Source organism: Artibeus jamaicensis, unplaced genomic scaffold (assembly GCF_021234435.1).
Source record: "Artibeus jamaicensis isolate MK-2021 breed Jamaican fruit bat unplaced genomic scaffold, CSHL_Jam_final contig_1085, whole genome shotgun sequence".
Classification (NCBI taxonomy): Eukaryota; Metazoa; Chordata; class Mammalia; order Chiroptera; family Phyllostomidae; genus Artibeus; species Artibeus jamaicensis.
The window spans coordinates 2,547,524-2,574,443 of record NW_026521214.1 but is presented as its reverse complement, the minus strand read 5'-3'; the positions used below and the strand labels follow the sequence as shown (position 1 = coordinate 2,574,443).

The 26,920-nt window shown below is 43.9% G+C and overlaps 2 protein-coding genes and 1 pseudogene across 2 annotated transcripts in view; 2 read left to right on the top strand and 1 right to left on the bottom strand.

Moving 5' to 3' along the window:
* GCSAML (germinal center associated signaling and motility like) overlaps positions 1-9,666 on the bottom strand; it is a 44,541-nt gene extending 34,875 nt beyond the window's left edge. The window contains exon 1 of the mRNA XM_037164079.2: positions 9,468-9,666. Coding sequence (XP_037019974.2) covers positions 9,468-9,496 — 29 coding nt within the window. The 5' untranslated portion in view covers positions 9,497-9,666. The remainder of the gene's footprint in view (positions 1-9,467) is intronic.
* Positions 1,598-2,271, top strand: LOC119062966 (Golgi-resident adenosine 3',5'-bisphosphate 3'-phosphatase-like; annotated as a pseudogene).
* A 15,453-nt stretch (positions 9,667-25,119) lies between the features above and the next one.
* Positions 25,120-26,058, top strand: LOC119062965 (olfactory receptor 2B11). Its single transcript, XM_037164077.2, has one exon. It carries the CDS (start codon positions 25,123-25,125, stop codon positions 26,056-26,058), a length of 936 nt encoding a protein of 311 aa, XP_037019972.2. The 5' UTR covers positions 25,120-25,122.
* The last annotated feature ends 862 nt before the right edge of the window (positions 26,059-26,920 follow it).

Here is a 26,920-nt window from a genome sequence, read left to right as displayed (position 1 = left end):
GGTGACTTTACCAGAGGCCCGGCCTCAAGTCCACCACTTCAGCCATTCCAGTGATTTTCCAAATACCCAATTATTTGTATTGGAACCCATCAAACTGGAGGAAAAGGAAACTGCCATGGTTTGTATTCCCTGTGCCAAATCTCTGTGATGTCCTCGCACTGGATGCCAAGTCGCATCACAATCATAATAACCTAAACAGTGTGCCGCTGGTAAAGGGATACAAGAAACTGGCCGAAATCAAGATCGAGTACAAAGAAACAGATTTGTCTATGAGTAGAAACTTGATATGTAATAAAGGAAACACAACTCCACGGGAGAAGAATGAATCTTCTAATAGATGAAATGGCAAAATCTGGCTATTTGGAGAGGGGGAAAAATCAAAACCCCTGTATTATGCCATATTCTAATAAGGGTTAAAGATCTAAGGAGAAAGTCAGTTGAAAAAAAAATCAGACTGATAATTTTGTCACATAAGAATGGGGAAAACTTCTTTATTAAGACCTGGAAGAAAAAAACAGCAATTCCACTCCTAGGAAATTAACTAAGAGAAATGAAAACACACGTCCACAAACAACGTTCACACAGGACTATTTTAGTAGCTTTATTCATGACAGCTCCCAACTGGAAGCAACTCAGAAGCCGCCAGCAGGAGAACGTGGAACGCTGCCCCTGTAATTCGCACACAGCAGCCAGACCCTGCGGGACCCCCCCCCACATTGGAAAGGGGCGACGGGGGCGGGGCGCGCAGGGCAGGAACGGCCTCGTGCAGCGTCGAAGGTGACTGAAAGGAGGCAGACACAAGAAAGCACCTGGGGCCCATTTATAAAAAAGCCAAAGATGGGTATAGAAATCAGGACAGAGTTTGGAGGTGATAGAAAAGAGGCAGAAGGGAATTTTCTGAGATGATTGAAAAGCTAAACATCGCAATCGGTTAGAGTGCTGGTTATGCGGGTGTAAATTTGTAACACTCAGCAAGTGTTATACTTAAAATGTGCTTCTTTCGTTATGTGCAAATTTTACTTTATTGTAGAAGTCAGTTAAAGGAAATTTAATTATTTAAAAAAGAAAACCCCTTTTCACCTCCCGGTGATTGAGTAACGTGGACACGAGACCCACCGGCTGCCCAGGAGAGCTGCGCACATGGGACGACGCAGGTGAGCTGCGCATGGCGCTCGGCCCTTCCAGGGAAGGAGCGATGGCGCTGCGAGCTGGCCTGGGAGCATGGCGGCAGTGGCTCAGGGCAGCCTTGGAGGGCCGCTGCTGGGAGCATGGACTGCATGGGCCTCCGCCTGTCGGTGCAGTCTGCCTGCTGGGACTTGGTGTGCTCCACCAGCTCTACTCGGGCTTCTGGGCCAGCCGCTTCAGCCTCTTCGGCCTGGACAGTGAGCCCCCACGCGTAGTCCACAGTGGCAGCCCCTGAACCTGCGCCAGATGCTGGCCACCATGGCGATGGAGTGAGAGGCGCCTCCTCGAGGGCAAGGTCCTCCAGGAGAAGTCGTACAACATAGCCCATGACAAGATGATCAAAGAGGACATGCTATCCAACCGCAAGATGTTCTACCTGCTCAGAACCACCTTCTCTATCATGTAGATAAATATGGAGGAACCTCAGGGTGTTATCTTATGGGACCTTAAAATTTCCCATTTGTGAAGGAAATAGCCACCCCTAGAGAGGCAGCAGCAGAAAGCACTGCATCCGGACCGACCCACCTGATGCTGCACAGGCATCTGCAGAGGGTCTGCAGGAGTATGTCATCACTGCGGAGTGTGTGGCTGTATAAATGGTGAGCCTGTCCTAGGAGTAATGCACAAGGCACTTTCTGAATGTGGGGCTTGGGCAAAGGGAGATGCTGGGTCCAATGTGACACCCCACACTTCCTCCAGCGAGCAGAGCCCAAGGATTGTGGTGTCTGGCTTCCATTCGGAGATGGTCACGCCATTTGCTCTCCAGACTTTTGGAAACCAACTACATTATCCCGGCTGATGGTGCAGGTTGTAAAACTTTAGCACTCTTGGATGCGCCTGGTAAGAGTCCAGAAGAAGCTGATCTATATGTTCACAGGACATACATCAAAATTTTGGGTACATGTACTGAGCAGCAAAGCCATTTTAAAAGCCCTTGGGAGGCATCTGAAGAAATCAGTTGTGCCAGTTCCCAGGCCCTGAGGAGGAGGGCTCCTGGCCTTCAGAGTGAGCCTCCAAGCCGTGGTCAGAAAACTCCCAGATCTAGAGAAGAGTTTTCGGACCACAGCCTGGTGGCTTACTCTGTAGGGCATAAAGGAACAGAGTGGAGTATAGATCACAACTCCTCCTGAGCTGACCATAGCTGAACGGTCAGCCAGAAACTCTGGCAGCTGCAGGGCATCAGTAGAGACTAAACCCACCCCGAACTTCAAAAGTGTTTACAAAGCATCAAAGACTCATTTTCCCTGGAATAGGATGCCAAGTCAAAGAAGATGAGCTGCTTCCTGTCTCAAGTACTGTCTTTAGTTTTGAGACTATTTCCATACAGTTGTCACACACATAGTGTGTGTGTATACATATATTTGTGAATTAAAATCTGTAGCTGAGTCTACATTGTCAGGAGTCACCGTTTTCACACAACATCCTGAATCTTTACTGTTTGTACTTCCATGTAGAATTGGACTGAAGAAAGGATTGATTTTGTATAGATGCTTAATATTATTTTATACTTACATCTCACTGAAAATAAAGTAACTGTGGGCTTTTACCCCTAATTCACATGGAAAAGCCTAAGAAGCCACACTTCCATTATATGAAACAAATGCTCAATTGATCTATCCCTGAATATTTCTTGTAGATTAAAACAGAAAAAGTTTAATAAATAAGTAAACACCCAAAAGCACTAGTCATGAAGCAAAAACTCAACAAATTTGAATACATCAGCATTTACGTTTTCTCTGGTCAATAAAAAATGAAGCTGCAGATATCTGTAAGAAAGGTTATTTGCAGAGGCTGACTAAGGTTATTTCCTTGGCCAGTCTTTAGTCAGGCTTCTATACTTTCTCGTAGCACCATATGTGCACTTTGTTCTAAAAATCCAGTTTTATGAAGAAACCTGCTAAAAGAGTGTGGTAACTTGTTTATAATAAGAACTCTATATTTGCTTATTGGGTCTTTATCCTCATTTCTGATACAGAGTTTCCAAATCCCCAGTGATAAGAGCCCTGGGGGCATCTCTTGTTCTGATATTTGGACTTTCACCCCAGTTTCTAAGGGCTCCAGAAACCTTTGTAAGTTTCTGAGTGACAAGAACACTGGGAACAACTTTTATTCTAACTAGGTGACTCAGGGTGGGCTCCTGGAAGAAAAACAATACTGTAAACAATAGTATGGGGTTCCGGGAGCTTCCAGATTGCTGAACACATTCCAATACCAGGAGGTGACACACTCCAACTCTGTGGGGACAGAAGCTCCTGCATTCAGGACACTCCCAGGTCTTGCCCTATTTGTCTCTTTGTCTGGTGGTCCATCTCTATCCTTTCTCATATCCTTTTATAAAACATTAAGTGTCTCGCTGAATCTGTGAGCTTCTCTAGCAAATTAATCAAACCCAAGGAGGAGGTTGGGATCTGAGGCTGTGGGAGCCTCATATCTATAGCCATGGGGTCAGAAGCACAGGTGACAATCTGGACTTGTGATTGGCATCTAAGGTGGGGTGGAAAAAGTCTTCAGGGGCTGAGAGTTTAACCTGGGAGGTCTGGTGCTTTTCTAGGTAGATAACCAAAATTCAGTTCAATTGTAAGACACCCAGCTGCTCTTCCGAAGAAGTGCCTGGGGGAAAATACCCAGTGTCAGAAGTGTTGTAAATGTGGAAATAGTGTGAGAACAAAGGAAAAACACAGGAGGAAGACAGGGTTTCCCTAAAGAGACAGTTTGACCAGACTCCCCACCATTGATACCTGATCAACTTTGATATCTGATCAGGTTCCTCAGCCTCCAACACCCCCAGGTGATGTCCAATCATCCTGACCTGTCTTCAGCATGAATTCTATTAAGTGAATTTTGCCAAAGTCTCTCATACCCCCAGTGTTTCCTACTGGTGAATTTTCATCCACAGACCCTCACCCTGCTCCTTGGCTACAATTTCCTTTTTGCCCATGCTGTATCTGAAGTTGAACCCCATCTCTCTCCCCCCACGGTAAACGTCTCATTTTGATGACCCTGTACCTATCGTGATGGTCCTGAATAAAGTCTGCATTACCTGCCACAGTCAAAGGGTCTTTTGCTTGCTAATCAACAAGAATACAAGAAACCAAATTGAAAAAAAAATGAGCAAAGGATTCAAATAGTAAACATTTAAAAGAAGCTTTAAAGTGTAATAAGCACTTTACAGCTTAATAAGCACTATGGACACTCGAAATCAACAGCAACGAGAGAAGTCATAATTAAAATAACAAAGAGATACTAAATGACATTTTAAAGTGTGGCGAAATTAGGACACATGGATATCGCAGGTGCAGAGACAGAAGTGAGGATTCAGAGCCCTCCAGAAAGAGAGAGTGGAAGGTGAGCCTCTTGGAAGAGAAATAGAGCCATCCCAGGGCACTCCTTCCAGAGGGCGTAAGGCATGTGCTTGGGGTTCTGTTGCAGGATTCTGGTGGGGATTAGGGGTAGCAATGGACAAGGTGAGTGCAGATAATAAACAAATATGCAAAAGAAGCTACAAGACAGATGCACTTACTCTAACAATTATAGACCCCAAAGACATTGATAAGGAAAGTAAAAAATAAACTAAGTTAACATCATATTATCATTTGTGTCTATTAAAGTTTCAAGCACACAGGACCATGCACTCTGAAGAATATATGGACATATGTTAACGTTGGTGCTTATTGAAGGGGAAGAGGACATTGAGAATTAGGGGGGGAGGAGGAAAAATAAAATCAGTAAGAATGGTCTTGCACAGGTCAAGGGTGATAATCAGTTAAGAACTGGAGAGAGTGATTAATTCAACCATCTGAAATTTAAAAATGGGCAAAAGCAAATTCAGAGAGGTGATGCCAGAGGAAGGGCAGTGTGAGGGATCCCCTTGGTCTCTCCCCTTGAAGGTTCAACAACTCGAACCACTATAACTCAACAAAGAATTCACTACTCAATGCAAAGCTTGCCCGAGAAATCCATGCACTGAAACATGTAAAAGTGGGCAAGTGGGAACTAAAGGGCAAGGTAAGAACAGAGAAAGGCTGAGACGAGCCACAGATGTAGCCATGTGGCTGGGAGATCACAGCAGGGCTCAGCCTGAAGAGGGGAGGAATCTGATTGTGACTGGAACTGCCTTCAGCTGGGAGAAGCAAACAGATTCCATGGGCACTCCTGCAGCAGTAAGCAATATGAGCTGCAGCTGAGCCCAAAGACCTGGGAAAGACATCACAGAGGCTTGTGCCACAGTTGTCAGGCGATCAGTTTTCCAGGCAGAGAAACGAAGCCATAGAGCCCTGCTGCCCTGTAGCCTCCCAGAGCTTGCCTCCCTTCACCCTTGGTACTGAGTTGCAGAGCACATTATCTGGAAACCCAAAATCTGCTTTTTTACTTGAGCAAAAAGTATACTTTCTGACCAGTCCCAGGGCTGGAGTACAGGGGTAATTCCATAGAGGTCTGAGGTCGCCATTTCCAGGAGAGAAAAAAAACAAACAAATAAACAACAACAACAAAAACATAGAAGCTGGCTTTGCTCCTCCAGCCCACCCCACCTGCACTAATCCCTGCTACACTGATGGCAGCATCTGGCTGCAGGAGATAACACTGGAATTTCACAGAGCTAAAAAACTTGTGTTTCAGGATTTCCAGCCAAGATGGAGGTGTAGGTAGATACACTTTGCTTCCTTCCACAACCAAAAGGACAACAAAAAAACTTTAAAAAATAACCATAACTGCCAGAAAATCAAACTGAATGGAAGTCCAACAATCAAGGAGTTAAAGAAAAAACATTCACCAGACTGGTAGAAGGGGTGGAGATAGGCAGCTGGGGCAGAGAGGACATGCACCAAGGTGGTGGCTGGAGGACTAAGGTGGTTGAGGTGGCAGCTGGTGGACCAGGAGGTGCCACATTTGCATGCAGATAAACCAGGAGAAACAACTGGGGAGTGAGACAGACTGTGCAACCCAGGGCTCCAGAAGTGGGACCCAAGGAAGCACACACCAAGACACATCATAATTACATTATCCAAGATTAAAGAGAAGGAGAGAATCTTAAAAGCAGCAAAAGAAAAGGAGACAGTTAACTACAAAGAAGTTTTCATAAGAGTATCAGCTAATTTCACAAAAGAAACCTTTTGGGAAATAAAGCCTCAAAACCTGTGGATGTTGTGGTGGTGGGAGCAACTCCCAGCCTCACAGGAGACTTTATTCGAGAGACCCACAGGATCCTAGAATGTACACAAACTCAGCCACCAGGTAATCAGCACCAGAAGGGCCCAATTCGCATGTGGGTATCAGGGGAAGTGACTAAAAATCAGCCAAGAGCTGAGCAAGCCACATTGTTCCCTCTCAGACCCCTCGCCCCCACACAATGCCACAACATGCGTTGCCCTGCCATGGTGAATGCCTAACACTCTGCCCCTTACAACCTAACAGGTGCACCAAGACAAAGAAATATGGCCCAAATGAAATAATAGATCAAACTCCAGAAAAAAACAACTAAGCATGAAGAGCTAGCCAAACTATCAGATGCAGAGTTCAAAACACTGGTGATCAGGATGCTCACAGAAATGGTTGAGTACGGTTGCAAAATAAAGAAAGAAGCGAGGGCTACGCAAAGTGAAATAACCAAAAATATACAGTGAAGGGAAGGAAACCAAGACTCAAATCAATGATTTGGAGCAGAAGGAAGAAATAAACATTCAACCAGAACAGATTGAAGAAACAAGAATTAACAAAAAAAAATGAGGAGAGGCTTAGGGACCTCTGGGACAACTTTAAACTTTTCAACATTTGAATATTATGTATTCCAGAAGAAGAAGAGGAAGAGCAAGAAATTGAAAACTTATTTGAACAAATAATAAAAGAGAACTTCCCTAATCTGGCAAAGGAAATAGACTTCCAGGAAGTCCAAGAAGCTCAGAGAGTCCCAAAGAGGTTGGACCGAAGGAAGCACACATGAAGACACATCAAAATTACATTAGCCAAGATTAAAGATAAGGAGAAAATCTTAAAAGCAGCAAGACAAAAGGAGACAGTTACCTACAAAGGAGTTCCCATAAGGCTATCAGCCGACTTCACAAAAGAAACCTTCCAGGCAAGAAGGGGCTGGAAAAAATATTCAAAGTCATGCAAGGCAGTGACCTACATCCAAGATTACTCTATCCAGCAAAGCTCTCATTTAGAATGTAAGGGCAGATAAAGTGCCTCCCAGATAAGGTCAAGTTAAAGGAGTTCATCATCACCAAGCCCTTATTCTACGAAATGTTAAAGGGACTTCTCTAAGAAAAAGAAGATAAAAAATATGAACAACAAAATGATAACAAACTCACAACTAGCAAGAACTGCACCTAAAAAAATAACAAAAACAAACTAAGCAAACAACTAGAACAGGAACAGAACCACAGAGGTGGAGATCACAGGGAGGGCTATGAGTGAGGAGAGGGAGGGGAGAGAATGGGGGGAAGGTATGGGGAATATGAAGCATAAATGGTAGGTAGAAAACAGACAGGGGGAGATTAAGAAGATAGTATAGGAAATGGAGAAGCCAAAGAACTTCTATGTACGACCCAGGGACATGAACTAAGGGGTGGGGGAGATTCCAGTGGGAGGACACGTGCAAACAGAGAGGGAAAAAAGGGACAACGGTAATAGAATAATTAATAAAATATTCTTTAAAAAAAACAAACAAACAAACTTGAGCCCTGGTTCATGTGGCTCAGTGGATTGATCTGGCCTGTGAACCAAAGGGTCATTACCCAGCTAGGGCACATTCCTGAGTTGCAGGCCAGGTCCTCACTTGGGGACACACAAGAGGCAACCACACATTGACATTTGTCTCCCTCTCTTTCTCCCTCCCTTCCCCTCTCTCTAAAATAAATAAATTTTTAAAAATCTCAAACAAACTTGTGCTGAAGCACCACCTACTGGAAAAGTACAGAAAGATCTTTTCATATTATTCCACTGGAGGAATGTCACTAATACATAAAAGCTAAAACAGAGAAGGAATCCATCAAATACCATGAATAACCAAGGTCAACTGGCAGCTCAGAAAGAAAATGAAAAATTTCCAGAAAAAAACTTAAAGACATGAAGATATGCAATATAAATAATAAAGAATTCAAAGTTGTAGTTCTGAGAATATGCAACAAGATCAAGAAAATACAGAAAGGCAATTTATTGTGCTCAAAAAACAAATCCATGAACAAAACAAGTACTTTACCAAAAAGATTTAAACTTTAGAAAAGAACCAAAGAAGAATTCTGAATATGAAGAAACTGATGAAAGAGATCAAGAATGAACTAGTGAGCACAGGAAATACAGCTGACCAGATGGAGGAAAGGATTAGTGATGTTGGAGATAGAAATCTAGAAATGACTCAGAGAAAAGAAGAGAAACATGAGCATAAAAAGAAATGAAAGAGCTCTATGATAACTGTCTGACTCCATCAGAAAGAGCAATATGAGAACAATAGGCATTCCAAGGAAGAAGAGAGAGAGAAAGGAATGGAGAGTCTATTCAAACAAATAGTGGGTGAGAACGTTCCAAACCAATGGAAAGAGCTGCTAGATCCTTGAATCCAAGAAGCACACAGAACACCTATTACCTCAATCCAAAGAGGCTTTCTCCAAGGCACATCGTATTAAAACTGTCAAAAATTAATAACAAATGCTATGGTGGTGATCATATTACAATAGATAAATGTACCAAATCAATATACTGTACATGCCTTAGACTTATACAGTGTTATATGTCAATTACATGTAAATTTTAAAAACAGTTTTCTTGGGTAACAACATACCAGGACTGGAAGGGTCAGGGAGAACAAATGAGGAGTGGGGTGCTCTGGAGACAATTCTTTTAGAAAAATGTAAAAAAAAAATGCCTGTTACCCATATCTGTTCTACAACTTGAAAAGCGTTTGAAAAGTAGAGAGGTGAAAGTCACCACTAGAAGTCATTACTTAAATCAAAAGCATTTGAGTGCATGACTTTGCATCCATAGTTTCAAGAACCCATTTATTCAAGGAGCCGCCCTTGAAGCTGGTGAATGGGAAGATAATCTCTCTATCTTGATGAGTAAATACAGAAAGAGTCGGGAGTCAAGTGAACTGGCGACCAACCCAGGTTCCAAAGCAAGGCAAGGGAAGGAGTGACGGGGTGGGGGCCGCTGTGTGTTCTTAGAGGATGCTGTCAAGGTTCAGCCTTCTTGAGCACAAATGCCCCACCCTTCCGAGCTGCAAGCCCAGCCTCCTCCTCCCTGTTCTCTTTCTCCAGAGAAGGGCAGGGCCCAGAGTCAGGACTCACCTGAGTTTTCCCAGGAGACAATTTCCCATCCTGCCAGTGTGACTCGGCCTCTCAGCTCCTGCCTTGCACTCCACGTTGGGTGGTCTTGACCAAAGCAACGAAAAGCACCATGTGGGGCCGGATGTGGCATCTGACCACGGGCTTGTGCTCCTGCCAACCACCAGCTCAGGGTACGGGTGTGTCAGAGAAGGAGGGAACTGTTGGGAAGGGGAGGGACGGGGAGGGGGAAGGCGTGCTTTGGTGTGTGTACACATGCACACAAGTGTGGGAAAACAGGAGACTGAAGCATGAGACAATAAACCTAACACTCTGGTGTGGCTTGGCCTTCAAGGAGATCCCAGGATTGTAGGATCACACAGGGTAGGGGCTTTTCTGCTCCTCAGAAATCTGATGTCAAGTATTTCCCAATATTTTGTCCTCTTCCAAACACACAAGAAAAAAGCCTTTTGTAACAAAAAGAAAGGCAAAAAGAAAGAAAATCTCAGTGTGTTCTTCCAATTATAAAAATCAAATCATTTGTAAGGTCCTTCCCCAGAGGTCTGACACTTCAAAAGACAAGACTGGGAAGAGGGAAAGGAGTGTGGTCTTCATGCTGTTCGAGGTGGGCCACGGAGCAGACATTCTTCCTGTTGCTCCAAGGCTAAGGCCGCCAGGGGAAGGAGCCGGGGCCTGACCTACCCATCCGCACCATCTGGCCCCCCGCTTCCTCCCCTGCACCGCCCGGCACAGCCACAGAGCACAGGCTGGCTGCAGTGATAAGGAGGTCAATTCGCTGGCTGTTGACTCCCAGCCATGGCCGATGGGGGAGCAAAACAGCTTATTCATGGTGCCCTCCACCCAGCAGAGTGCAGACAGGTGCCTGGCTCCCTGCACTTTCCAACCAACACAGAACTGGCTTGCTGCATTCAGTAGCTCTATGTTCAAATATTCCAATATTTAAAATATTTTTCAAATAATGATATCGAGAATGATGAAATTTAATTTACTCCTACTCATTGTCAGAGCTCAGAGGTTCAAGTGCCTTATGGTTCTTTCTAAATCTTCTGTTTTAATCATAAGCTTGAGAAAAATTATGTTTGGAACAGGACTGTCACACCCCCATTACAAGTGTTTGCTCCATCTGATTCACTTGGCAGAACCACTGTCCCAGAGCCCCACTTCTCAGGCTTTCACATCCACACCAGTCCCGTAAGGACTCTGTTAGAGGGAGATTCTGACGCTGCCAAACCAGGTTGACGTTCTGCCTTTCTCACAAGCTTGCAGCTGACACCACTGCTGCTGGCCCGTTGAGCAGCCTGACATACCCTGGGCCAGGGATTCCCTAACCCTGGGGACAAACCAGCAGTACAAGGCACCTGTTGTCTTGTTTGAGATGAGAATGCCAGGTCCCAGCTCACACCTGCAGAATCAGAAACTCTGGGGCTTCTTCCTGTTGCCTGCGAACGTTTGAGATCCACAGCAGTAAACCATTTATTAATTACAAATAAACTCATCAATCCCCAAATGCTCAATTAAGTAGGTCCCTATTAGGTCCTGGCCACTAAATGATAGAGATGTGGGCAACACCACAGGTCTCCAGTTTCTACTATGGAAGGCTGATTCATGAACTACCCAGACCTCACACATTTCATCTGTGGAGGGAATGCAATAGAAGCAAAAGAGAGCTTCTAGTGAAAGAGAGTGTTCTGCAGCAACTGTGGCTGTGACAACTGAGGGAACACAACCAGGCTGCACACTACACACCTTACTCTGGAATCTGTGCTGTGCAGAAGGACAGACAGTCCTTTCAAAGGTAATGCCTCCACCCACCCCGCCCATGCAGGTCATTTCCACCCTGGACAGGCTCCTGGTGATAATCTCCACTCACTTGCTCTTACGTTTGTTCTTTCTGCTTGGCCCCCTGCCTACCAACTAGTTTAGGTTTCACACATCTGAACTTTATGTAGAAAGGACACATGCTACTTTCTGTTTGCTCTGAGAGAGGACAATCGCCCCACTCCATGCTTTCAAAGGCAAACATTTAATCATATGTGTTTTTCTTCTTATTAAATTGTTAAGTGCTTGGGATGAAGGACTTCTGCCAAGATGGAGGCGTAGGTGGAAGCACTGTACCTTCTCACACAACCAAGTTTAAAAACAACAAAGTTTTAGCAACAAAAACGCAGCCAAATGACAGAAAATTGAACTATACGGAAGTTGGACAACAACGAACCCTTCAGCCAAACCGGTAAGAGGGGCAAGCCAGCAGCAGAGCAGGGTCGTGCAGGAGAGATCCCCCAGACCGACCCGGGCGTGCAACCCAGGCGCGCCAGCAACCGTGAGTGGATCCCAGGTATGGAGAAGTGGGTGGACCCACTGAGGGCACAAGGTGGTGGACCCATTGAGGGCTGACCACGGTCACACATTCCCAAGCAGATAAACCAGTGAAGGAGCAAGTGGTAGACAGATCATGCAGGCCCCAGTGGCGGGAAGCGGCAGAGGGGACCGCCATTGTCCCTCTCTGACCCCACCCCCAAATACAGCATCACAAACCATTGACCTGGGTGGCCCCGCCCTGGTGAACACCTAAGGCTCCGCTCCTCATACCTCAGGATTCTCACAGAACTGGTTGATTTTGGTCACAAATTAGAGGAACATATGAAGGCTAAACTAATTGAAATGAATGGAAATACACAGGAAACCAATAGTAATGGAAAGGAAACTGGGACTCAAATCAAAGGAGTGGACCAGAAAGAGGAAATAAATGACCAAACAGAAAAGGATGAAGAAACAAAAATTCAAAAAAAATGAGGAGAGGCTAAGGAACCTCCAGGACATCTTTAAATGCTCCAACATCCAAATTATAGGGGTACCAGAGGGGAAGAGGAACAGCCATGAGTGGAAAACTTATTTGAACAAATAATAAAGGAGAATTTCCCCAATCTGGCAAAGGAAATAGACTTCCAGGAAATCCAGGAAGCTCAGAGAGTCCCAAAGAAGTTGGACCCAAGAAGGAACACACCAAGGCACATCTTCATTACATTAGCCAAGATTAAAATGAAGGAGAGAGTTCTAGAAGCAGCAAGAGGTAAGGGGACAGTCACCTACAAAGGAGTTCCCATCAGACTGTCAGCAGATTTCTCAAAAGAGACCTTACAGGCAAGAAGGGGCTGGAAAGAGGTATTCCAAGTCATGAAATCCAAAGACCTACCACCAAGATTGCTCTATCCAGCAAAGCTTTCATTTAGAATGGAAGGACAGATAAAGTGCTTCTCAGATAAGATCAAGTTCAAGGAATTCATCATCACCAAGCCCTTATTCTATGAAATGTTAAAGGGACTTACCTAAGAAAAAGAAGATAAAAAAAGATGAACAGTGAAAGGACAGCAAAACTCACAGTTACTAAGAACTATACTTAAAACAAAAACAAACTAAGAGGACAGCTAGATCAGGAGCAGAACCATAGAAATGAAGATCACATGGAGGGTTAGCAACAGGGGAGTGGGAGGAGGAGAAGGGGGGAGAAGGCACAGAAAATAAATAGCATAGACGGTAGGTAGAAAATAGGTAGGGGGGAGGGCAAGAATAGTATGGGAAATATAGAATCTAAAGAACTTGAGACACATGGTCATAAACTAAAGGGGGGAATGGTGGGGGGGTGTGCAGGGTGGAGGGGAATAAAGGGGGGAAATAGAACAACTGTAATGGCATAATCAATAAAATATATTAAAAAATAAAGATGCCGTGACTTACACCATCAAAAATAAATAAATAAATAAATAGTTAAGTGCTTGGTATTGAATATATAAAAAAGTGCAAATAAGAAAACATATAAAACATTTAAGTAACCCAGCTGCTACCCTGAAACAACTCCCATGTGCATTTTGATGTCTATTTACAGTCTTTGCTCCATGAACACACACACACCCATTGTTCTAAAGAATTCCAGAAAGGAGAGCACTCTGCACATGTGTCTGTCTGCACCAGTAAGTAGGTTTTCAAAGACCCTTCCCCTGCTTTACTGAGGTGTGATTGGTGTGCACAAGCAGAATTTAGTAATGTATTCCATCTGATGGGTTTGAACATTCCTGACACCATCACCACAGTCAAGGGGAGAGACATGCCCGTCCCCTTCACTAGTTTCCTGGTGTCCCTTTGGGGCGCACGTGCACGTGTGTGTGTGTGAAGAACACTTAACGTGAGATTTCCCCTCTTGGAGAAATTTTAAGTGAACAGTATGGCAAATGGCATATCTGACAAGCAGTTAATTTCAAAAATATGGAAGGCACTCCTACGATTTAAGAGCAAAACCAAAAGCAAAAATAACAAAACAACCGGATTTGAAAGTGGGCAAAATACTTGACTAGACATGTCTCCAGAGAACACTTGCAAATGGCCAGCAGGCTCACGGGATAGTGGTGCTCACCATCACTGATCATCCGAGGAACGCACGTCAAAACCACAGTGAGATAGCTCCTCCGTCAAACTGAAAATTTCTAACTTCCATGACTGAAGTCTTCATTAAACAACATTTTACTGAGCCAAAGGACGACCAGGCACGTGGAGTCTAAACTGCTAACAGCGTGGCTAAGTAGAAAAGACAACCGTCCCTACTCCCAGAGTTTTGCAAGTGCCTTTATGTGTCAGTGAGGGAGGCAGGGAGAAGGAGGTCATCTGAAAGAATTACAGTAGCTGCAGGCAAAGGGCTGGGGCAGGTGAGGTGAGGCCGGTTCTGGGCCAGTGGAATCCTCATAAGTGTCAGCTCCTGTGGGTGAGCTGGGGCGGCCGCCTGGAGGGCCCTCTAGTGAACAGAGTGCTCCTGGTCCGAGTGGGGCCTGGCTGAGATGACCTGCTACTGGTGGATGCAAAGGGCTTCACTGTGTCACGGTCGTTTCCAGCCTCTTCTTTGGTTACTTCTAGTTTCTCTATTATAACAAGTCTGCAATGAACATTCTTATAAATAAACCTTGACATGGCATTGCCGATCTCGTGTACGAGTTCTAATACTAGCTGTACATATTCCACCATGGAAATTATAGCTCTTCGTAACGTTACTGTGTCAGCCCACCCACAGGGTGAGAGATTGGGTCTCAGTTGCTTCTGTAGGGCTCACAGCTAGATGGGGGAGTGTGTGAGGTGTAACACGGTTCCTGTTAGCAGCTAGGTCCTGCTCACTTGCAGGTAAGAGTGGAACCAAACCCAGTTCCTTACCCAAGCACAACAGGGAGACAGAGTCTCAAGCACGACTCCAGTATTTTGTCAGGAAGAAATGACCAGTAACATATTAAACATTGGGAAAGTTAACATTCCAACAAGTCAGGTATTTGGTTTCAAATGTTTTCAATGTCGTTGCTTGAGTAAGTTTAAATTTTGTTATATTTGTGGTTTGAAAAAAAGAATTTGTTTCAAATTTGGGAAAAGGTAAAGTAATGATTATGTGGGAACACAAAATATGCCGATGTGGCATAATGCAGACATCTGAGGGTCAGTGAATGCAGATGGAGGCTTTTTTCTGCACCTCATTATCTGCTTAAAAACAGGTCCTCCCCAAATCCTTGATTACCGTAAATTCCCACCCTGGGAGTTTCATCAACAGGTAAGATTGACGTATTACAGGTGACAGGTTTGCGCTGCACCTGGACAGACATCAGCAACCATCACATCTCCCCTCTGGCCTCCTAAGGGTCCCTTTAAGTTTCCTAGAAATCATCCACTCCATTGTAAGTGGCCTTTGTCCCCTCCCTTTCTCCTATTAAGTTGCTATACACATTCTCTTATCTCCCTTCTGCTTTGGATGTTCCTTTTCTTCTGCGATGCCCCTGTGCATGTACAGTTAGTAATAAATGTGTGTGCCTTTTCTCCTGTTAACCTGTCTCTCATCTAATTCACAGGCCCACCATTACTAAAAAAATGTAGGAAGGTAGTTTTTTCTCCTCTACAATTGTTTGGTTGATGATGGCAAGGACGAAAATGATGATTTCAAACTAGGAAATTCTATAACCAGCCTAAGAGATTCTCATCTAGAACTTGTGGGGAGCGTAGCTTTGTACTAACAATACATTTGTTACTGTTGAAGGAAAATTTCCCTTTGTAACACCACCTGCCTAAACACGTCCCATCAGACTCTTGTGTCCCCCCCAGCGCCGCTGTAGAGAAATGACCAGAAACTTTGAAGATGCCCAGGTGCTGATTTGATAAATTTACATATTGCAACCTGATTGGCTGTGTAGCATTAGCCTAGACCTCTATCACATCATTACCAGTTCTTTTCTGTGGTGAGAACATTTAAGATATACTCTCTTAGCAACTTTCAAGGACATAAACACACTATGTTAACTATGATCATTAGATCCCCAGGACTATTTTATCTTTCAGTGGCAAATTTGGACCTTTGACCACCATGTCCCCAGTTTTCAGGCACTGAATGCAGCCACGAGACCGGCCAACCAGGCCAGTGCTCCCTCTGGCTCCATTGTTGACTAGACCCCAAGGTTGGGGAGGGCCAAGGACAGACTCTCTGCTGTAGAATATGAGCTCCGTAACTATTCTGTTTTGCAAGTGTAGTCATGGGATGTCTTGAGAGCAAAAGTTGTTCTTCTGAAATATTTTCTTTGGATCAATATTTTTCACTTAAGCGGTGCTTAGAGGAAATATTTTAATTGCATTAGGTTTGACTCTTAGTTTTTCAGAAGTGTGATTATTAATAAGAAAAAATATCAGTATAGCCTATTGCTATAAGACCAAGAGGCATTCATGTCTCATTAGAAATCACAAAAGTTAGTAAGTGAATGTGGCCCTGTTCGCAAAAACTCCAGGAGCCCTCACTTCTCAGTGAGGGAAGGATGGCCACCAATTTGTTTCACCTTCGAAAGAGTGGAGAATTCTAGTCTACAATCTAGAGGTTGTAACTATTTTGCTTCATACAATCCTACTCAGTAAAATTCAGATGTTCCTAAAGAAAACAGTGCACAAAAAAACTTTTACTTTTTTTATGCTTATACTGCAATTCTATAAAATTATCAGTGCAAATGTTCCTCAATGACCTGCAGGCCCAGGCCTCACACTCTGGCCTGGAGCAAGCGTTGGTGTGGGCAAGAACCCAGGGGAAAGCACTATCGTCACAGTCCTTCCTCACAGGTCCCCAGAGTCACTGCAATAAGTCATGGGGAATGGAGGTCTCCCTAGCAGGGAGCTCAGCCCTGCTTGTCCCGGGAGAAGAGAATTAGGCCCAGAGAGTTATTAAACATGCTGGTTCAGGCACCCCATGACAGGCAGTGGGTCTAGACCTCAGACGGTGGGAGACCTGTTGTGCAGGAAGCCTGTGGTCATGGCCGCACCCTGGGCTTCATCAGGTGGATGTGGGTAAGATGGTTCTCAGTGGAAGCGATGCAGCGCGGGCTACGCCTCCCTGCCTGGCAGATCAGCGTCCCTTCATTACTTAAAAGATGTATGTATTTAATTTTGAGGTAGAATCAATAAAAACTGCATATAGATATATTTAAGGCACAACATGATGTTTTGATATACACATACATTATAAAATAGTCACTAAAACCTAGCTAGCTATCACACCCACCACCTCACATAGTCACCTTTGTGGTGATGAGAATGCTTAAGGTCGGATCTCTTAGCCAGTTTCACGTCCATACTATAGTGCCATTAACACGAGTCACAGCGGGGTGCGTGGCATCCTCAGAACCAGGTTAGTAAAGAAACATGCCCTGTGGCCCACATCTCGCTGTTTCCCCGCCCCAGCCCCTGGCAGCCACCAGGTTTTACAAGTTCAGATCATTTCCATTCCTAGAAGCCAAGACCTATGTTCCCCGTTCTCTGCTCACTTATCTCACTGAGCCCGACGTCCTCCCGTTTTGCCTGTGGCGTCGCAGGTGGCTGGGTTTCCTTGTTTTTTACAGCTGAATAATATTCTATTATATCAATATGTGCACATCCACCACATTTCTTTATCCATTTACTGACAAACACTTAGGGGCTTTTATATCTTGATCATTGTAAATACGGTGTAAAGGGAAATGCACATGTTGGCCAACAGGTACATGAAAAGCTGCTTAACATCACTAATTATACGGGACATAAAAATAAAGTTCACCTTACACCTGTCAGATTAGCCATCATCAACAAGACCAGAGAGAGTAGGTGGCTGGCCAGCTGCGGAGAGAGGGGAGCCCTTTGCGCTGTGGGTGGGAGTGCAGGTTGGTGCAGCCACTGTGGACAGCATTATAGAATTTCCTCAAAAAATGAAAAATGGAGCTGTCTTTTGACCAGTGATCCCACTTCTGAGAATATGAGATCTGTCCAGAAGCTATCCAGACAAGTACTATGAAAGAGAGACATTTATTGAAGGAGACACAAGATACAACATTGTACACAGGACAATAATGCCTCAGTCCCCTTCGAAGTAGGCACATTGGGACCTCGCACAGGTCTCCCAGTCACCATCACCTGCCTCGTCGTGTTTTACTGAATCTCCTCAACAGTTTGAAATCTTTTCCCTTTCAAAGGCGATTTTAGTTCTGGGAAAAGCCAGAGGCCTCAGGGCACCAAATCTGGGCTTTAGCAGAGCTGAGTCACCTGGGTGATCACCAAAAAACTGTGTCTCACCAAAAAACTGTGCACATGGTGTGATGCACAAGCGGGTGTGTTGTCAGTCACCAGTTGCCCACAGCTGCGGCCCTCTGAGTCATCCAAATAGTTTGTGTGGAGGAATGTTCAAGCTTAAGGAAAATTTTGATGTAAATTTGTTGCTCTACTTGCTCAGTCATTTTGAATGTGACAGCCACACAGTGTACATGCTCACTTAACATTGTCTACCAGCCCCACTGACTAGTACAGTGAAGTCGTCATTGTTCACGCATGCTCGTTCCAGTCCACTCTCCTTGGCTGCCAGGTTACATTGATGTCATGCAAACTGTTCTCATTATATTAACAATAGCTGGACTTTTTCCAGACAGACTTTGTATATCCGTAGAAACCTGAAACACTAATTCAAAACATTAAGCTCCCCTATGTGCATTGAAACATTACTTAAAATCACCAAGATATGGAAACAGCCCAAGTGTCCATCAGACTGTTGAAAAAGAATAAGTTAGTCTTTTGTTCAAGGGATTCTGACTATATTTTCAAGATAATATAGCTCATTAACAGCTTTCTTTTGTCCTTCTTATCTGCCTCAAAATCATCTTTGCAGCTCTTGCCATTTAGTTCTCATTTTCCCTTGCTCGAACTCGTCATCACTGACAGATTGGTAGGAACCCAATCTGCTGGATGCAAAATCCAGGGCTTCTGCAGTCTCACCAACCAGCCACCTGAGTGCCACCTAGCGAACACAGGAGAGGTGTAGAGAATAGCACAGGGCACAAAATAGAGACAGGCCTCTTTAGTGAATTAAGGTTTGGGTATTTTTGAATAAAATGGGGTTAAACATAGAAAGAAATTGGTGCAGATTTCTTAAATATAGTCTGAGGCTCAGCTACGAAAACAGAGTGAAAATCCTGTCCCTAAGCTGGGCTTCCATCAGCCCATGTGCATCCCCCAAGCCGCCCCACCCACTGCCCCAAGTGTGGGAGAGTCTTTGTAGCTGGTCAGGTGTTTAAACCAAGGAACAAGTGTGGATGACCCATGGTCATGGACAACAGGGTGGGGACTGACTGTGGGAGCAGGGGTGGGCTGGGTAAAAGAGAGCAAAGAGGAAAAAACTGGGACAACTGTAATAGAACAACAATATACCATTTAACTAAACAAACAAGCCAACCAAAGCCAGTCGGTGCTACCTTCGCTGACGTTCTCTGAAGTGTGGTAACGATAAAGACATGGGAAAAAAAGGAATAAAATAATGACTTTGTGTGTGGAAAAGAAAATTTCAGGAAGAACAGTGTTGTGAAATACCATTTCACAAAGATGCCATAACCTTCCCCCAGGGCAAGAAATATAAATCAATTTATCTAAAGAGCTATTCGATTTTCTACAGAAGTAATAAGTTTATATTTAATATAATGCTTTACATGTAATCAACCACATAGTTTTTTTTAAGATTTCATTTATTTATTTTTAGAGAGAGTAAAGGGAGGAAGAAAGAAAGAGAAACATCAACAAGTGGTTGCCTCTCCCACACCCCCTACTGGGGACATGGCCAGCAACCCAGGCTTGTGCCCTACCTGGGAATTGAACCAGTGACCCTTTGGTTCTCAGGCTGGCGCTCAAACCATTGAGCCACACCAGCCAGGGCTCTTCCATGTAATTTTGAACAAAACTTCCCCAGGGTGGACATCAGTCTGTCCCTCTGCATATTCTTTGATAGGGGGCCACAAAAACAGCCAAATGTGCCAGCGACTCTATTTCAATCCTGTTCTCTAACAATTTTATCATTTCGGGATCCTTCCCTCAGCTCACTCAGGCATATTCTCCAGGGCAAAAATTATTTTAAAGACAATAAGTTAGGGGTAGAAATCCCTCTAGAATATTTGTTTTTATACACTTAGCCCCTGCACTAATTATCCACATGAAGTATCTCGGGTCTCAGAGGATCCAAGAGAATAAATCAAAGGAGGTCCCTCCAGTGTCAACAAGCGCTCTCTCTCTCTTTCCCTCTTGGCTGAGTTCAGCCGGTCCTGCCTTCTCTCTGCGGAACCCTAGGCCCTCTGAGGACAGCCTGCATCTTTCCAGCCCAGGTCCAAACACCCCGAGTGCCAGCTCCTTGCCTCTACCTCCTCCTCCTTTCACCTCGAGGTAATGCGGGTGGGACAGGCCAGGACACATGCATTTGTCATTTCTTTAGCACCAATTTATAATGAGCAAACAATGTGTAAATTGTGATAATTCCTCATCTAGAGGTGAGGAAGTGGAGGCTAAGTTGTAATGGGCTCTGGACCACTGTTAAAGGCAGGAGGCAGGATTCAAGTCATGACAACAAACTTCTGCTCTTGCCATGCTGACTCTGTGTGCTGTTGTGTTTTGCTTTTGCTTATTTGTTATTCTATTATTATTATTATTACATAGCAGGATAATCATTTTGAAAATAAAGAAATTGTCAATTTCGGTATGCTTCCTATTCTCATACACACTTTAAGGGTATTTGATCTTCTCCAGACCCAGAGAGGTGAACATTATTTTTTGCACTTTCATGCCAGATGGCTGAGGTTCAAAGTGTGAATGTCCCTCATCCAGAGTCCTGAAAATGCTATGTCTGTGATGGACAGAACATGGATTGAGAGAGACTCACTCTAGTTAAAAACACTCGGCTCGTTCCTACACCAGACATCTGACACAGGTCCATGGCGCCTGCCCCCTAACCAATGCCCACAGCTCCATCCCCTGGACCACACTCCTTTCTCCATGTTTTATTAGAATTAGCCTGTATTTACTATTATTGATCACACAGGCTCAGAATGCTTACAAACTGTTTATTTAATAATCTCCTGTAGGGGTTTCCAGGATCTATCATCAAGCTTAATAATGTCCAGTCCCAGGATTCTGCTCTCTCTCCTTTTGAAACTTGGCATAATATTTGCCCTTCTTACCCAATGTTACTTTTTCTAAACTTCAGGAATTGTCAACAACTGTGGACATTTGCAAGTTAAATTAATATACTGTGATGTCATACCTTTGAGTCTAAAAAAATTAAGTATTTCAAAGTACAAGGTACTTATTCATAGGTACTTGACAACATGAGGCTAAAATATTCCCTGCTTTGTCTCATTTTTCCAAATAAGACTGATTGTATTTAACCATGATTCTGTTACATCCTTGTATACTTTTATTTCAAGTATAAATAGAAATATTATAACTTTTAGCATTTTTCAAAAACTTTAACTCACCTGTTCTCCCCCGGCCTCATGAAAGTATTTTCCCAATTTCATGGCATTTGTTTTATTAAATCCAGTTTATGTATGCTCTTTGTTGACTAAAATGTTCTTCCAAATTTGAAGCATATGAGAATATTTACTGTAGCAAACTTGGCATTCTAAAGTAAACAAAACAAAACAAAGCAAACCCTGGGATAAGGATAGAAAAGGATAGAACGAAGAATACGGGGAAGAGAGAGAAAGACAACATATAAATAATAAACTCACTATGCAGTCTTTGGAAAAAAGTCAACCTTCAGGTCATATCAGACCAATTTTCCTGTGTTGACCCACTGCCTGGGGAGCACCGACACTGCGGTGGTCGACTGTAGACAGAACACCTTTTGCCACACCGGGCAAGCGTTGCCTCCAGGGGGGCAACCTCCACTACTGAGTGCGGCAGGTGAGACTGATTCTCTAAGACATCATTTTAATCAAGACCCGTAAAGGAGCGTACTCTCCACAGAAGTGCAACAAGCAAAGAAACTCTCCCCAAATAACCTTATATTTAGTTGTTCTGAAAAGCCAATTAAGTAAAAGTTGAAGGGGCATTCATAATTCATATCAACTGTGAACAAGAGTTCAAAAGAAGACAATAAAAAAATCTGCCAAATCAAAAATAAAACCTAGGTGTGCGGCATCACTGTGACTCAGGGAAATGGGAATCCAAATCACAGTGAGACCTCAGCTCACACCAGCTCTTGTCGACAACACAAGACCTAAGATGAGCTGGAGTGCGGAGAGGTGCGGACAGGGTGGCCACGGGGATGCAAATCACAGCCCAGGGAACAGACTCAGTCTGCCGTGGTAACTGTGCCCGGCCAGGTGGGGACCAGAAGTGTCAGGGGACCACTCAGTGAAGTGTGGGCCTGTCTAACCGCGATGCCGTGCACCTGAAACCAATCCAGAGTAACATTGAATGTAAACTGTAACTGGAAAATTGAACAAAGAAAAAGAAAACCATATATATACTCACACATCAGGAAAATAGTATTATTTTAAAAAGTATATATTTGCATAGGGAAATCTTTAAAAATACATACAACAAAATGTTAATGTTAGTTAACTCTAGGTGGTAGAATTTTTTACTTTAGAAATATTGCTTAGTTTTATCTTATCATATGTCTGCAAACATGCTGTACTTGTATGATGGAAAAGAGAAAGCAATGAAGCACAAGGCTTTTCTCTTTAAAGATGTGTTGGCAAGGATGTGGAGAACAGAGAACTCCTGTGGCCGTGTTGGTGGGAATGTCAACTGGTGAGCCACTGTGGAAGGCAGTGAGGAGGGTTCTCAAAAATCAAAAATAAAACTATCATACGGTCCAGCAACTACACTTCCGGATATTTATCCAAAGCAAATAAAACCACGGTCTGGAAAGACACCTGCACCGCCTCCCCATGCTCACGGCAGCATTATTCAGTCGCCAAGGTGCGGAAACACACTGAGTGCTCATCGATTGATGGGTGCATACATTTGAGAAAAAATATATATATAAAGGAAATGTGTGTGTATATTTATGTAAGGAGAGAATAGTATTCAGCTATAGAAAATAAGAAAATCCATGTATAATAATGTAGGTGAAACTTGAGGGCACCGCGATAAGTGAAAGAGGACAGAAAGCAATATATGGATTACCTCACTTTAAAAAGTCAAACTCAGAAATAGAGAGTGGAGCAGAGGTTACAGGTGCTGGTTGGAGGAGGCGGTGGGGAACATGTTGGTCAAACAGTGCAAAGTGCCAGTTACATGGTAGATACTTTCTGGGGATCTGATGCACAGCATCGTGATTACAGTTAACATTATACTGCAGGCTTGGAAATTGGCAAGAGAATAGATCTTAACAGCTGGCCAGTATGGCTCAGTTGGTTGGAGCATTGTCCTATAGACCAAAATGTTGCGGGTTTGATTCTAGTCAGGGTGCATACAAGAAGGCAACTGATTAGTGTTTCTCTCTCATATCAATATTTCTCTCTCTCTCTCTTCTCTCTCTAAAAGCAATGAAAAATGTCCTCCATTGAAGATAACTTTAAAATTACATATGTATACACACACATATATATGTATATGTATATATACACACACATATACACATATATGTATATGTATTTATATATAATCTAGGGCTGGGAGAATGAAAAAAACTGGTATACAGGAATAGATATTATTTCTATGTGGTTACTGTTAGTAGTGTTAATATTCTTCACCAATATTGACGACCCAGGCTTGAGCAGAGGTTCCTATTTAAATACTGAGCCTGGGACTGCAATCGAAAGGTTAACTCAGGATGCACCTAGACAGTCGGCCTGACTCTGACTTCTGCAGAAGGGATCCGTCCACCTTTCTGAGGCTCTCCCCTCCTCTCCAATTGACCTTACATACTCTACTCACCAAAAAAAAAATGCAGTAAGTTTTCCTAAAACAAAAAAGTTGCTCTGACAAACATCTGTGACACTTCTGACTGATATGTGACTATTCTGACCACGGCCCATCCCAGTAAAACTTTGAAATATAGAGTTTAAATGGAATTCTCAGGCTCTTAAACGACCCCCCCCCCGCCCCCGCAACCATCTGTCTGGCATCCTTGGGGAGTGGGGGGCGGGGATAGGGAGGGATGATGGCAACTGCACTGAGCACAGTGAAGGGATGGAGAGAAGGCTCACCTCACTGCTGAGTGAGGGCTAGTGGAGTTTGGGAGCCGCCAAGTTTGAGAGACTGGTGGAACATTCCAGAAAAAGTCTCCTGTAAGGAACAGGGATTTGAGAGGGAAGGGAACTTATACATCTTGAAAATTCACAGGTTATGGGTAAGAAAGCATCATTTTAGAGAGAATTTGAGGGAAACACAGAAACAATTTTTAAATGAGTTCTAAAAGAAAGGAAAGGGTAAAACAATAAACAAAGAAGTGAAAATAAGAAGAAAATAAACTCAGTGAGAGCCAGGAAGACAAGAGTTAGAAGAAAAAGAGAAGGCGCACAAAGTGAACTACCAGTTGATGCCTCTTCCCCCAAAGAGTCTGTACTGCGGTGCCGCCAAAACAGCACACCCAGCCGCCGCCATCCTGCCTGAGCTCCCACGTGTCCTTAACCCACAGAACTGCAAGGAAGCAGTAGGTAGTGTTTTCTTTGCAAACTTCTTTTTAAGAATGTGCCTGCCTGGATGGGTGGCTCAGTTGATTGGAGCATTGTCTCGTACACCAAAAGGTTGTGGGTTCCACCCCCAGTCAGGGCATGTGCAGGAGGCAACCAATTGATGTTTCTCTCCTACCACCCCACCCCACTCCCACTTCATCACCCATCCCCCTTCCTTCCCTCCGTCTCTAAAGTCAATAAACATATCCTTCGGTAAAGATTTTAAAAAGTAAAAAATAAGAAATGAACCAGACTCAAAGGATTATAATGCCCCTTTCTTTATGACATAAAAGCCATGCATTTCATAAATCAACTGAGAAAGAGAGAAAGCAGGATGAAGGGAGAAAGAGAGAGATGCACCAAGAAGGGAGACAGGGAAAAGAGAAAAATAGGAAGTAAGAGAGAGGAGAGCATGGATATAAAGACAGTTTTTATCCTCATTTTTAAAATGAGGAAATAGAAACACAGAGAGCTTAAGTGACTTGGCCACACCCATAAGTGACTGAGAATAAACTCTCTTTCTTCTCCAGATTCTGCAGACAACACCTTTAAGAACTTGTAACAATTATAGGGGTTATCCCACAGACATAGTTGAAGGTTTGGAGAAGTTGCCAAGGAGTGATGGAAACATAAAAGTCATGTTTGTCCTCTTAACCTTGTCTCTTGCAGCCAAACAGGAGGTAGAAGCCATGGAAGGAGCAAATGTAAGTTCCCCCAGCACAATCGTCCTGTTGGGCTTCTCAGATCGCCCGTGGCTGGAGATGCCCCTCTTTGGAGTGGTCCTGGTGGCGTACGTCCTCACTTTGATGGGGAACAGCTCCATCATCTTTCTCTCCGCAGTGGAGCCCAGACTTCAGACCCCCATGTACTTCTTCCTGGACAATCTCTCAGTGCTGGACCTCTGTGTCACCTGCACCATTGTCCCCCAGCTGCTGGCCAACCTCTGGGGACCAGACAAGACAATTGCTTCCTGGGGGTGCTTCACCCAGGCCTACCTCTTCCACTGGACAGGGTGCACTGAATGCGCCCTGCTGGCGGTAATGGCCTTTGACCGCTACGTGGCTATTTGCCGGCCGCTGCGGTACACTCTTATCATGCGTCCCCAGGTGTGTGTACAACTGGCAGCTGCCGCCTGGTGCAGTGGCCTGGCCAATTCAATGCTCCAGGCCACGCTCACACTTCAGCTCCACCGCTGTGGTCACCACACACTAGACCACTTCTTTTGTGAGGTGCCTGTTCTGATCAAGCTGGCCTGTGGTGACACCACTGCTAATGACCTGTCCCTGGCTCTGGGAGCCATCCCCTTTGCACTGGTGGCCCCCTTGCTCGTACTCCTCTCCTACACATTCATTGCCAGGGCTGTGCTGAGGTTGCCTTCAGCTCAAGGAAGGTACAAAGTGATCAGCACCTGTAGCTCCCACCTGTTAGTGGTCCTCATGTATTTTGGACCAGCCATCTACATGTACCTTCAGCCTCCTGCCAATAGCACTCAGGCCAAGTTCATGTCCTTCTTCTACTGTGTAATCACCCCTCTGCTCAATCCACTTATCTACACCCTGAGAAACAAGGATGTGCAGAGAGCATGGAAGCGGATTCTGCAGCCCCAGGGAGTGGTCAAGTCCTAAAAAGGTTAGGAGTCATAAAAATCCAGGTAACCCCAGCCTGCCTTTTTGAACAACCATATACACAACTGAATGAATACAGGAAGGCCTGTGTTTCCAAATGAGAGCCTATGAGCTCCAAGCAGAGTCCCAATCTACCAACATCGACTGCCTTGATGTCTGGAGAAATGCTTCATCTATGACAGTTAGTGGTGGGGGCAGGTTAGGGGGTGAAGGAATTGAGCAAAAAGGAGAAAGGACTCATGGACGTGGACAACAGTGTGGTAATTGCTGGGGGGAGGAGGGTATAAGAGGACTAAATGGTAATGGAAGAAATACAATAAAGATTAAATTAAAAATTTAAAAAGAAAGAAATAAAAACTTTTTGTTTACTGAAGAAAAATTAAGGAAGACAAAAATAAATGGAAGCTTGTACAGTGTTCATGTATTGGAAGAATTAACATCATTAAAATGTCCATGCTACCCAAAGCAATATATAGATTCAACGCAATCCCTTGAATAAAATTGAATAAAATCCAATTTTGTTGAATTTTATTATTCAACAAAATACCAATGATATATTTCACAGATATAGAACAAACATTTCAAAAATTTCATAAACAACCCTGAATAGCCTCAGCAATCTTAGGAAAGAAGAACAAAGTAGGAGGGATCATACTACCTGACCAAACAGTCTGGTGCTGGCAATGGAACAGAATAGAGAGCTCAGAAATAAACCCATGTCAATATGGTCAATATTTGACAAAGGGGGTAAGAACATAACATGGAATAAAAATAACCTCTTCAATGAATGGTGTTGGGAGATCTGAACAAGTACATGCAAAAAAAATGAAACTCAACCACCAACTTACTCCCTACACAAAAA

Bases quoted from the DNA above. Each gene is read 5' to 3' on its own strand.
- LOC119062965 (XM_037164077.2), top strand. From the start codon at position 25,123: ATGGAAGGAGCAAATGTAAGTTCCCCCAGCACAATCGTCCTGTTGGGC.